Source organism: Diospyros lotus, chromosome 7, assembly GCF_014633365.1.
Source record: "Diospyros lotus cultivar Yz01 chromosome 7, ASM1463336v1, whole genome shotgun sequence".
In the NCBI taxonomy this organism is placed as follows: domain Eukaryota; kingdom Viridiplantae; phylum Streptophyta; class Magnoliopsida; order Ericales; family Ebenaceae; genus Diospyros; species Diospyros lotus.
In genome coordinates this window covers 2823357-2834930 of record NC_068344.1, presented here as the reverse complement: position 1 = coordinate 2834930, position 11574 = coordinate 2823357, and the positions used below count along the sequence as shown (strand labels likewise).

Below are 11574 nucleotides of genomic sequence, written 5' to 3'. Positions count from 1 at the left end.
ATTTAAAAATCGAACTAAACTAATTTACAAATTGGACCAAACTGAACCAACAATTTTAATTGATTCAGTTTGATTATTTTGGTTTAATCGATATTTTGTTCGTTCCTAAAATAAACATTAGTACAAAATAAAGAATTGATAGGTGCTTGTGTTAGAATTTTCATTTTTTGGGTAAATTATAAAATTAACCTTGAATTTTACATTCCATAATAAATTAGTCGCTATACTTATAACTTTTATCACCATAACCATTAACATTTAATTTTTGTTATAATTTAATTCTTCTTTTAAACTTTGATCAAATTCAATAAATGAAAACTAATATGATATACATTAATATATGTCAATGTGAAACCTACAATCAAAATATTTTGAGGTCTATATATATACATAATGTTAGTATTCGTTAATAAAATTTGATAAAAAAATCAAAAGAACGACTAAACTATAATAAAAAAATAAAGTTTAGTAGTTTTTATAACTAAAATTAAAATACAGTGATCAATTTGTTACAAAATACAAATTTTAAAGACTAAAAATTTATTAAATAGTTTCCTAAACGAAAAAAAATAAAAAATGAAGTGCAGGTAGAACAGTTTTTTTTTTTTTTTTTTTTCTCAAATCTGCCATTCTCTAGTTCTTATTTTGGTTAAAAACGACAACATTTTTTATATTTCAATCAATTTGGTTGTTTCAATTTTTTTCAATAAGAAGACTATACCAAATCAAAATAATCAAAAAGCTCAAATTTGAAAACTAAACCAAGCATTTCTACAAATTGAACCGAGCTGAATTATCAATTTTAACTGATTCAATTTGATTATTCCGGTTTAACTAGTTCATCCCTACTAAGGTAGCGTTTGTTAAAATGAGTAAGATAAGGTTATATCAAGATGAAATTAAAATATTTTTCGAAATAAGATATAAAATGGTCAAAATAAGACTAAATTTTTTTTAAAATTTTTATTAAATTTTTTAAAATACCTTAAAAAATATATGCGTCATTTTTTATTATCTGTAAGGTCTAATATATACTTATCGAGAGAGAATGAGAGATAAACATATTTGAAAAAATGTCAAATAAATTTAACAAACACATTGAAAATGACAACAATCTGAAATATTTTCTATATATATTTTAACTTTTTCTATCTATATTTTAATTAACAATAATAATTGAGGGAAAATTAAATATTGTCATCCGAAAAAAAATAAACAAAATTTTCTGGCGAGAAGATAAGGAGCGCCACGTCAGCAAAAGCAACGGTCCATTTTCAGGGGCGGCGAGAAGCAGAAAGCCATAGCTCTGCAATGTCATCGTCTCCATCTCTACTCGCTTCCAACATGACCAGCTTCACCAGCCCTACATCTCCTCTCTTCCACGCCCACCTCACCGGACCACCGGATCCCCACCGCTTCCGGCGGAGCCCGGCCATCCGAGCATCCTTTTCCGGCCAAGAAGAAAACCAACACCAACAGACCACCCACCGCCGGAAACTGGTGGGAACGCTGCTGTCCACTGCCGTAGCCCTGGGGCTGCACGGGGTCGCCGCCCGGGCCGGGATGGCGGAGAGCTGGGGCACGCGGTCGTTCATAAGGGAGCGGTTCTTCGAGCCGGGGCTGTCGCCGGAGGACGCCGTGGCGAGGATACGGCAGACGGCGGAGGGGTTGCACGGCATCCGGGACATGCTGGAGGCCATGTCGTGGAGGTACGTGCTATTCTACATTCGCCTCAAGCAAGCTTACCTTTCGCAGGACATGAAGAACGCCATGTCCATGGTTCCTGAATTCCGGCGAGAATCCTACGTCAAGACAGCCAACGAGCTAGTCGACAACATGGCCGAGGTAACCGGTTCTGATACCAATTGTTAAGATCGGGTCTAACTCGAACCCCCCATTATAATAGGATAAGTTATTTAATTAATAAATATTTTTTTGCAAGAAATAATTAAATTGAAACACAATTAATATTTTTAATATTGGAATTAATGTTTGTATTGTATTTCAGTTTGATTTCTACGTACGGACGCCCAAAGTATATGAATCATATCTATACTATGAGAAGACCCTCAAATCCATAGACGAGCTCGTGGCATTGCTTGCATGAGAGGAGAGAAAGAGGAGAAGAAGGAGATAAGTTTGTGGAATCTTGTATTGTAAATACCTTTAAAATGCTGTGATACATATCATTCATCATTGTCATGTTTTCAAATACAAATGGTCTAATTTTGATATATATATATATATATATATTATTGTATGTCCCGTCGAGTAATTTTGGGATGATCGCTCTTATACAGTCTTAAGTGTCTCTATTTTCAATTATATCAAGGGAGGTAAATTATAAATTAGGCTTTTATCCTTTATGTAAAGCGTAATTCATCAGATCGACATCGGCATATTATTCATCTGATCAGTTGACCTATGCATTGGAGACCCCGTTGATTGATTTTGATATTTATATTGTTGTATGTCATATCAGTTTTCGTTATTAGAACTTGTTAAAAAATTGAAAGAGATATTAAACTATAACAAAAATTAAATTAGGGCAACTAATTTGTTATAAAATATAAAATTTAAAGAGTAATAGTGTAATTTATTCAAATGCATAATTTTAAGCTACCTAGCTAACAATTTTTTTTTATGAAAATAAGGGAGAAGCCCAAGGGCTGTGATGTAGGAAAACACTGAAATAGTGTTGTTTCAACATTTCAAAAATATTTCTTATCTCGAAAGGACAAGAAACACAAAAAAAAACATTTTCGGGACTATAACGGAGGAATACACTGAAATAGTGTTGTTTTGATATTTCAAAAATGTTTTATATCCCAAAATGTCAAGAAACATTAAAAAAATATTTTTAGGATATTTCTTTAATTTTAAAAATGTTTTAGGGCTATTTTTCAATATTTTTTTTAAATTAAAATTCATTAAACAAGAAAAAGCGCAAAACATTTACTACAAAAAATAGGAACATACCCCGCAAAAATGAAAACCACATGAAATTAGAATCAAAGCATGGTAGGAAACAATAGTGTGTTATTTTGCAATATTAGAAAAATATTGTAAGTTTTTAATTTGAAAATGCATTTCAACTCTACTACCATGTTAAAAATGGAAAAAAATATTGTTTCTACTGTCCCCATGTTCACATTAAAGATAAAATGTTTATGTTTAATTGAATAATTATTTATTAAAAATTATATTTCGACATTTTAAAAACATTTTATATCTCGAAATATCAAGAAACACCCAAAAAAAAAAAAATTCGGGGCTATGATCGTTTTGGCATTTCAAAAATGTTTCCTATCTCAAAATGTCAAAAAACACCCCAAAAAATTTTTTTGGGGTTATTCTATAATTTTAAATAAATTTAGGGTTATTTTGTAAATTTTTTATAAATAAAAATATTTTTTATTTGAAGTTTGGGTTGGTAATGCATTTGAGTTTGGGCTCATAATATATTTGGATTAGTTGGTTGGCAAGTTTGGAAAAATAACATTTGGACGGGTTGATTGGGTGGATTTGGAAAAACAAATATTTTTTAATATTAAAAAATTTACTTTTTAAAAAAAATTGAGGGGCTCCAGCCCAGCCCATGGGCTGGGTCTGCCCCTGTAACTTATGAAAATAAGTCATGTGACTTATCTGTAATTGTTCAAATAAGATAATGTTTATTAATTAAAATATAGAGTGAAAAATATTAGATATAGAAAGCATTTCAGATATTTATCTTTTTTAACGTGTTTGTTAAATTTATCTTGTAATTTTTTAAAAAGAACTCATATGACTTCTTATTTGGATTTTTCAAAATATGTTTATCTGTCACTCTACTCAAGATAAGCATATATTAGTCTTTACAGATAAGAAAAAATGATATTTGTGTCATTTATTGTATTTCAAAAAATTTAACAAATAGTTTGATAAAAATCATGGAATGATTCCCATCCTTATCTTGACTATCTTATATTTTGGTCCGAAAATATTCTGATCTTATCTTGATACTCTCTTATCTTGCTCATTTTAACAAATACTACATAAATAGATAAATTTATCTAAAACCTTATAGATAAGAAAAGATGGCCCATATGTCTCAATACATTCTAAATAATTTAACAAACACTCTAATAAAAATTTTGAAATGCTTCTTACCCTTAACCATTTCATATATTTGCCCGAAAAATATTTTAATCTTTATCTTCATACGATCTTATTCTGTTCATTTTTAACAAACGCTATCTGAACAGATACTCGAACAAAATTATTTTTTTATAAGATGGCTGACTTTATCATAAAAAATTAAAATTAATCCCATCTAATAAATCAAAACATGTGATAATGTTGATATGATAGATTAGTTAGAATCCAATCCCAACCATAGTTAGAATCCAATCCCAACCGTAACCTAATCTAATAAAGTCCAAGTGGAAGCCCAGAGTTATCCCAAATGAAGGCCCTTGATTAGCGCAAGTTAACTAAATTAATTAATTAATTAGAAGGTTTCCTCACTAAGGACAGAAGTGTCAGTGTCACTACCAGTCTAACTGATTAACATGCATGCATCTATTATTCACTCTTATTTTATTATATAATATAAGTAAATCGGATATTTTGGTGTTATGAAGTATTGTATATTTTGCTTTAAAAGATAAAAATAAATTTTATATGTAAGATTTAAACTTATGATAATTAAATTAAAATTAGTTTAATTTTACCCATTATAATTAAGGGTGAGCATTTGGTCGATTCAATATAATATAAATTGCTCAAATTGAATAGATCAAATTTGTGTCAAAAATCGAACTAAATAGATTTTCAAACCAAAAAAACTTATCTAATTGAAAAAAATTAAAATAACGAAGTTAAAAAATAATGTCATTGTTTACATATTCATCAATTCGATTATTTTATTTATTTTTTTTCAATACGTAGATCGAATCAAATTGAAACTGTCAAATTTAAAAATCGAATCAAACAAACCTAAGAATTGAATTGAACCAAATTGAAAATTTCAGCCGATTCAATTATTTCGATTTAACTAAAATGTTACTTATCTCTAATCCGATCTTTATTCAAAAGGAAAAAGATTATTTTAGCCCCTTAACATTTTGATTTTAGTCAATTTAGACTCGTAATATTTTTTGGATTCAAATTCACCTTAAACTTTTCAAATGATGTAATTCAGGAATGAATTTTACCTGAAAAATTAGAGTTTAAAAGGTAAATTGAATCAAAAACTATCATTTAAAGAATAAAATAAATCATTTTGAAAAGTGTGCAATCAAATTTGAGTAAAAAAAAAAGTTTGAGGGCTACTCTCATGGAAATGGAGAAGTTAAAGGGCTAATTTAGTCTTTTTAAACTTATTTAGTTAAAGTGCAACTACTAATTACTATATAGTAATTTTTTATTTAAATTGTTTTATACATATATATATATATAGCAAGAGTCACATCTCTAATTATATTAAATAAATTAAGAGCGATTAAAGTAAACCTAAACAAATTGACCTCTATTTGAAGCTAGGCTTGCGCATGCACGCATCTATTATATGTTAATTAGGTGTACTTTGTAGTCAATTAGGATCCACACTAGAGCTATAATTAAACAAATTAGTAGTTTTAATTTATGGACACCTTTCCAAGGAAAGCCCATTTTTAAAATAAAATGGTGATGCTCCGCTCATGCATACTTCAAAGTACAAGTTAAGTGATTAAGTTACGATAAATTGAGATTTGTATCATTAAATTGTAGATTCGATTCCTTACTCTATACAGTGAAATAAAATTTCGTTTTACAATTTATCTCATATATCAAAATTAAGAACGCGAACGGTGAGAAATCGTATAATGGCGATAATCTCAAATAAAAAAAGAATATTCTTTTACGCCTCTTTGGGTCATTACCTAGCTTATTTTTAACTATCGACTCATAATGGAGATAAGTAATCTCATATTAGTACGAGATAATAATAGTCTTAATTAATAAGTAAGAGTTCTTATCATAGTTCTTTTTTTTAAAAAAAAAAGTGTGACCTATATTTATAGGAGGGTGGTAAAGGTTCAATTTAATCGAAATAGTCAAATCGAATCAATTGAAATTATTGATTTGATTTTGTTTTAATTAAAAGTCAGTGCGATTCACTTAAAAGTTGGTACGGAAATGGGGTTCAGTTTTTTTTTTTTTTTTTTCAATTTATTTCAATTTTTTTTATCAATTCAATTTAATTTTTTTACATAATTTGGATGTGTTCAAGTATAATTTTTCTATTAATTCGATAACTTAAACCGATCAATTGTCATGTGTACATGTCTATGTCTCTCGCAGTCAAAATGAATAATTTTTTTGGAAAAGGATAATCTTTGTTGTCACAAGTCAAAGATGAATAATGCCAAGTTGGTATCTTTGCACCCACAAATTTGTCATTGAATCGATTTTATTTTTATAATTATTGATTCAATTTCAAACTCCAAGTGTTTAAATAAGATTGTCAATTTAACAAAATATTTTACAATTTTTGAACCATAAGGTGTCTCACCGTTAATAAAAATATCAAACTTAGACATCTAAATAATATTCTCCTACTGGAATCAATTTAACAAAATATCTCGAATCAATTTCACAAAATATCTTACAATTTTTGAGCCATAGGTTCGAATCAATTTAACAAAATATCTTACAATTTTTGAACCATAGGTTGGCCCACCACCGTCAATCAAATCTAGCACCTTAGTTTCTACGATCCGCACCTCGTACCTATCTATCACTGCAACTGAAACGTCGGATTCACAAAAACCGGCGGCTGGTTGAAGAGTTGAGCTCCGTCGCCCCACTCAAGTCTGCCGGCCCCGGCGATCTGGTGATCGAACCCCGAGCTGTGTAAAGAACTCTGATCGCTTAGTAGCGGGGTAAATGACGAACCCCAGCAATCCAGCTCCCACAGCTGAGAGATCGAGCTCGTCCGGGCGACTTTTATGTCCTGAATATCGCCGCCGGCGACATTTCCCGACGACCGTTGAGCGACGGCGGCGTCTTCCACCTTCTGCTCCAAAGCCCTCGCCACGTTCTTCTTCTTGTAAATACGGCACAGCACCCAATCATCCAACTGAAAAGCACACAGACAAATTAATGAATTGCAAATTACAAAAGGTAGTAGTCGTCGTCGTCGTCGACGACGTCGTCTTCTTCTCCGGCGACGATCAATATGAAAAGAAGAAATAAAACGTTAATTACCCTCATAGTCGGCCCATTCTGCTTGGAACAACTGGCTGGTTTTCTCGAGTCAATAATTCTGTATTCGTGCATGATCCAATCTGTTTTGGAACCCTTCGGGGGCCTGCCCTTGTAGAAGACGAGGGCTTTCTTGACGCCGACGTACTTGGCGCCGCTGTAAATGGCCTTGTCCGTGCCGGTCGCCTTCCAGTAGCCGGAAACGGCCGCTCTGTTGGGCCTCGCCCCGTTCGGGTACTTCCGGTCTCTTGGGGTGAAGAAATACCATTCATTCTCTCCGAATTCGGCTTTCTCTGCACCCATTCAAATTCATACATGAGCAAGAAAGAAGATTCACGGCACCCAAAACAATGAATTTTTATATTTCTTACCAGGTAGTTGCCAGGGATCGAACTTGTAGATGTCAACTTCGGGGATGATCGCCACCGGGCAAGGCCGGGACATGGACTGGTTCCGGAGGTAATACATGATCAACTCTTCGTCGGTGGGGTGGAACCTGAACCCCGGAGGGAGCTCCGAGGTGCAATTTCCGGCCACCATTTATATACGATCAAGGCTTCAAACAAGGAAATGTTTGGTTTCCCCGGCGAGCTGAAGGAATCCGGTGGGCTGCGGCGGCGGCTAGGCGGCGGTTTTGAAATGTTGGGAAGGAGAGGGGGCGGGGTGGTTTTATGGGGGGGGGTGGGTTTGTCGTTTTGTGAGAATAAAGGGGTGATTGGCTGTTTGCTTGACTTCCATTCCCAGCAAAAGGATTGGGTCCCACCTGTGGCCTAAACGCTTCACTTTCTACCTCATTGGTCATTCCACAGCCAAGACTATCCAAACGCCCCCTTATCTCGGGGTTTTTTTTATATTATTTTAAATTACAAAAATTAATAATATAACCTTAAAATATATTTGTAGAAAATTATATAATTTAAAATAATTCATATGATTTTTTCCACATTTCATATGTTATGCCGACACGAAAATGTTTGGGGGCGTGGCTTTAGTGTTTTTAAAATACTTTTATTTTTAAAAAATTAAAAAATATTTTTTAATAATTTTATAATTTTAAAAACGTTTCGAGATCATTTCATAATATTATAGAATTAAATTTAAAAACATATTTTCGTCCGCAAAAAGATTGGAGATGGATAAAATTCATCTCTACCTCAAAATTTTTAATTTTCTTCATAATTTGTTTGAATAGATTATAGAATTTATATTTGTTTTTAGACTCAATAACTATTTATATATTTTTTTATATTCAAATTATATTTATAAAAATGCCCCCATATTTTTTTTATTTACATATTTATATTTTTTACTTTTTTAAATACATCATTTTCTCGTTTTCATTCCATATTATATTCATTCTCCGTTTTCGTTGATATCCAACCTAGTTAAACTCTAGAGGCCTATCCAAACGTCTTGAGATTGTAAAAAGTGCATCGATATATCACTACTAAAATTAATATGCGCAGTTTAAAAACATCTTGATCCACTACGAACTCTGGTAATTCAAGATTTTATTGTGAATAAGTCTCTTATTAGACTATCATTCATTATATTTTAAGGGACATTTTATAAGCCCCCTCATTATTTATGCTATAAATATAATATCATCTTCTTTTTTCTTATCGTTCTCTAACTTAAACCTTAGATGTTTTTAACGATACGACTCAAATGATGACCTACTTCTAAGAACCCAAAACGCCATACATTGGACTCTTGCAAATGTGAGGCTATTATCCTTCTTGTATAAATTTAATAGTCAAGTTAGTGCTCAAAATTTATGAGTGATTAATGTTGCAAAATTTCTTTCATGATCTTTGATTATGGTTTTCGATAGTACTCGACCCCACAATCACAAATTATCAAAGAGCTATTATTCCAAAATGTCATAAGATGTGGTGCTTTTCACCATATGTCACCCATGATTGATCTTTTACAATATGAGAGGCAAATAATTAAACGACTCATATCATTATTAGTATATTTCAAATTATATTTGTTATTGATAATTTATTCCCTCATTAAGATGTCTAACATAATAATTTAAAATACAAAATTAATCATAAGAGGTGGTTACAAAAATAATTTGAAAGAAATTTATATTTTGAAGAGAAGAAATGCTAATCAAGCTTTTTTTACCACTTTCCCTTATCGCCTCATGATCAAGGGAGGTTGTATAGGAAAGAGAATAAACGAGTGACAAAAAATAGATACGATATGAAATAGAAACAAAAAAAAAATATTTTTCAAAATGTGAGAACCAAAAACATAGGAGGAAACGTGTAAATAAGAAAAATATAGGGGCCTTTTTGTAAATATAATTTTTAAGATAAAAAATTATTATTTAATATAAAAACAAACATAAATTTCATAATGCATTCAAATTCTACTATCTATAACCATGACTTACTAATTAAAAATAAATAATAAATTTAACAAAAATCAAACATAATAGAAAATTTTTAAATTTTAATATAGAAAAGTAAGTTAGTGATGGAAAAAAATTCATCTCTGTCCTCTTCGATGGAAATGTGTTGTCGATATTTTTTTGATATTACGAAACAACTCAAAACGTTTTTGAAATAGTAATACTATTTATCTAGATTATAGATGAATCTTTAGTTTAGTTTTCGATAAAAATATATTAACTAATTTAGTCTAAATAAATAATAATATCTTTTTAAATTATAAAAAAAATATTATTATTTTTTTAATATTTTAGGGCACCATAACTTGACCTCATCAATTCCATTTGCTGGCGACATGGCAATATAAGAGAAAAAAAATAAAAATATTTAAAATATAAAATTTATAGACTGAGGTGAGGTGGAGTCATGGCAGCTCGAAACGTGTACATTGGCGGGCAAACGATAAGCACGGGGAAAGGTGTCCACGTGTAAGGTTGGCAGGTCAAGGTCAAGGGGTCGTTTAACTGGGGTTCTTATCCTGCCACGTCACCGCGCATGGGGGGGTGCAGATTAGGCTGATGGTTAGTCGTTAGGTTCCGGAATTAGCTTTAATTTATAATTTAATTAAATCCCAATCAGCGTGTCTGGCACGTGCGCGGGTGGGTTTTTACGGATAATGAAATCAAAATCAGGGGCCTGATCGCACGTGTCGTGGTTGAATTGTCGACCGCCCGATGATTTCCAGGTAAGGTTGGAGGCAGAATATTCATCGAATCTGAGCCGCCAGATTGCGACCTCCCACATTTATGCGGTACTCCACTTGAACACACTCGGTTTCAACGGGCAAAAGTAAAGAATATTTATATGCGGCTAAATTTATATATATTTTTAAATTTTAAACATTTTGTGGTTCTAGGATGTTCTTGTTAAAAACATATATTTATACACTTACATTTTTTTTTTTATAGAATCTTAAATTTTTGTAGTTTTAATTGTGTTACTAAACTATACAAAATCACTCATTTAAATACTTGAGTAATAAATGATACTTGCCTGTGTTAACATGACAGTTTTTTGGTATCTTCTTAACTCATTCTTTCTTTTTATTTGACATTTCCATTCTTTTTGGTGTCTCTTCACCTCCTTATTTCTCTCCAACGACATATTCTCATCTCATTCTTTCTCTATATCTCTCTCTTTTTCTTCGACGTTTCTTACGTCTTATTCAGTTGTGTTTCCTTTAACTACATCTCTTGCAAGAAATATTATCCCCAGACTGGCCCCATCTTTGATCCTCCCAGACAATAAGATGATCATCAATTTAAGTACGTTAGTGACCCGTCTAACCCAACTTACGTATGTAACCCAACTGAAGGAGACGTTAGAAAGAGAGTAGATGTATGAGAAGCCAGAGAGAGAGAGAGAAACCTAAGAAAATGTCAAAATATTGCCATGTCAGTGCATGTGCATGTCATTGGCTGGTCAAGTGTTTAAATGAGTAAGTTTGCACAATTCAATGATACATTTTGAACCATGAAAAGTTCAGGGGTACATTCGAAACCACAAAAAATTTAAAGTTTCACAAGAAAAAAAATACAAAAATTCAAAGACATACGTATGGTTTTGCCCTAGTTTTGATTCTAAACTAGTGTCATCGTTACATTTTTATCATCATTTGCTAGAGTGGCAAATATTCACGCTCGCTTGCATGTCTCCATGTCAAAAACGACAACCATGGTCAAACAAAGTAGTTCGTCCATGACCTTTTTTTTTTCTTCTTTTTATTCTAATCATTTTTTATTTATTCTCTTTCTTTCTTTTGCACTTATTGAAAAAACAACTATGATGATGGATTCGACCATAGTTGCCTATTTATCCTTTTCTTCTCTTTCATTATCTTTATCTTTTTTTTTTTTTCTTCCTTTTCTCACACTTGCCA

General features: G+C 31.6%; 2 protein-coding genes across 2 annotated transcripts; one reads left to right on the top strand and one right to left on the bottom strand.

The window, feature by feature from the left end:
- The first annotated feature begins 1276 nt into the window (after positions 1-1276).
- Positions 1277-2215, top strand: LOC127806555 (photosynthetic NDH subunit of lumenal location 2, chloroplastic). Its single transcript, XM_052343917.1, has 2 exons — positions 1277-1845; positions 2009-2215. The coding sequence occupies exons 1-2, from the start codon at positions 1312-1314 to the stop codon at positions 2105-2107; spliced, it is 633 nt and encodes a 210-aa protein (XP_052199877.1). The 5' UTR covers positions 1277-1311; the 3' UTR covers positions 2108-2215.
- A 4379-nt stretch (positions 2216-6594) lies between these two features.
- Positions 6595-7878, bottom strand: LOC127805921 (NAC domain-containing protein 1-like). The gene is made up of 3 exons (XM_052342761.1): positions 7602-7878; positions 7234-7523; positions 6595-7105 (listed from the first exon to the last, which is right to left on the bottom strand). The coding sequence occupies exons 1-3, from the start codon at positions 7768-7770 to the stop codon at positions 6764-6766; spliced, it is 801 nt and encodes a 266-aa protein (XP_052198721.1). The 5' UTR covers positions 7771-7878; the 3' UTR covers positions 6595-6763.
- Between the last annotated feature and the right edge of the window lie 3696 nt (positions 7879-11574).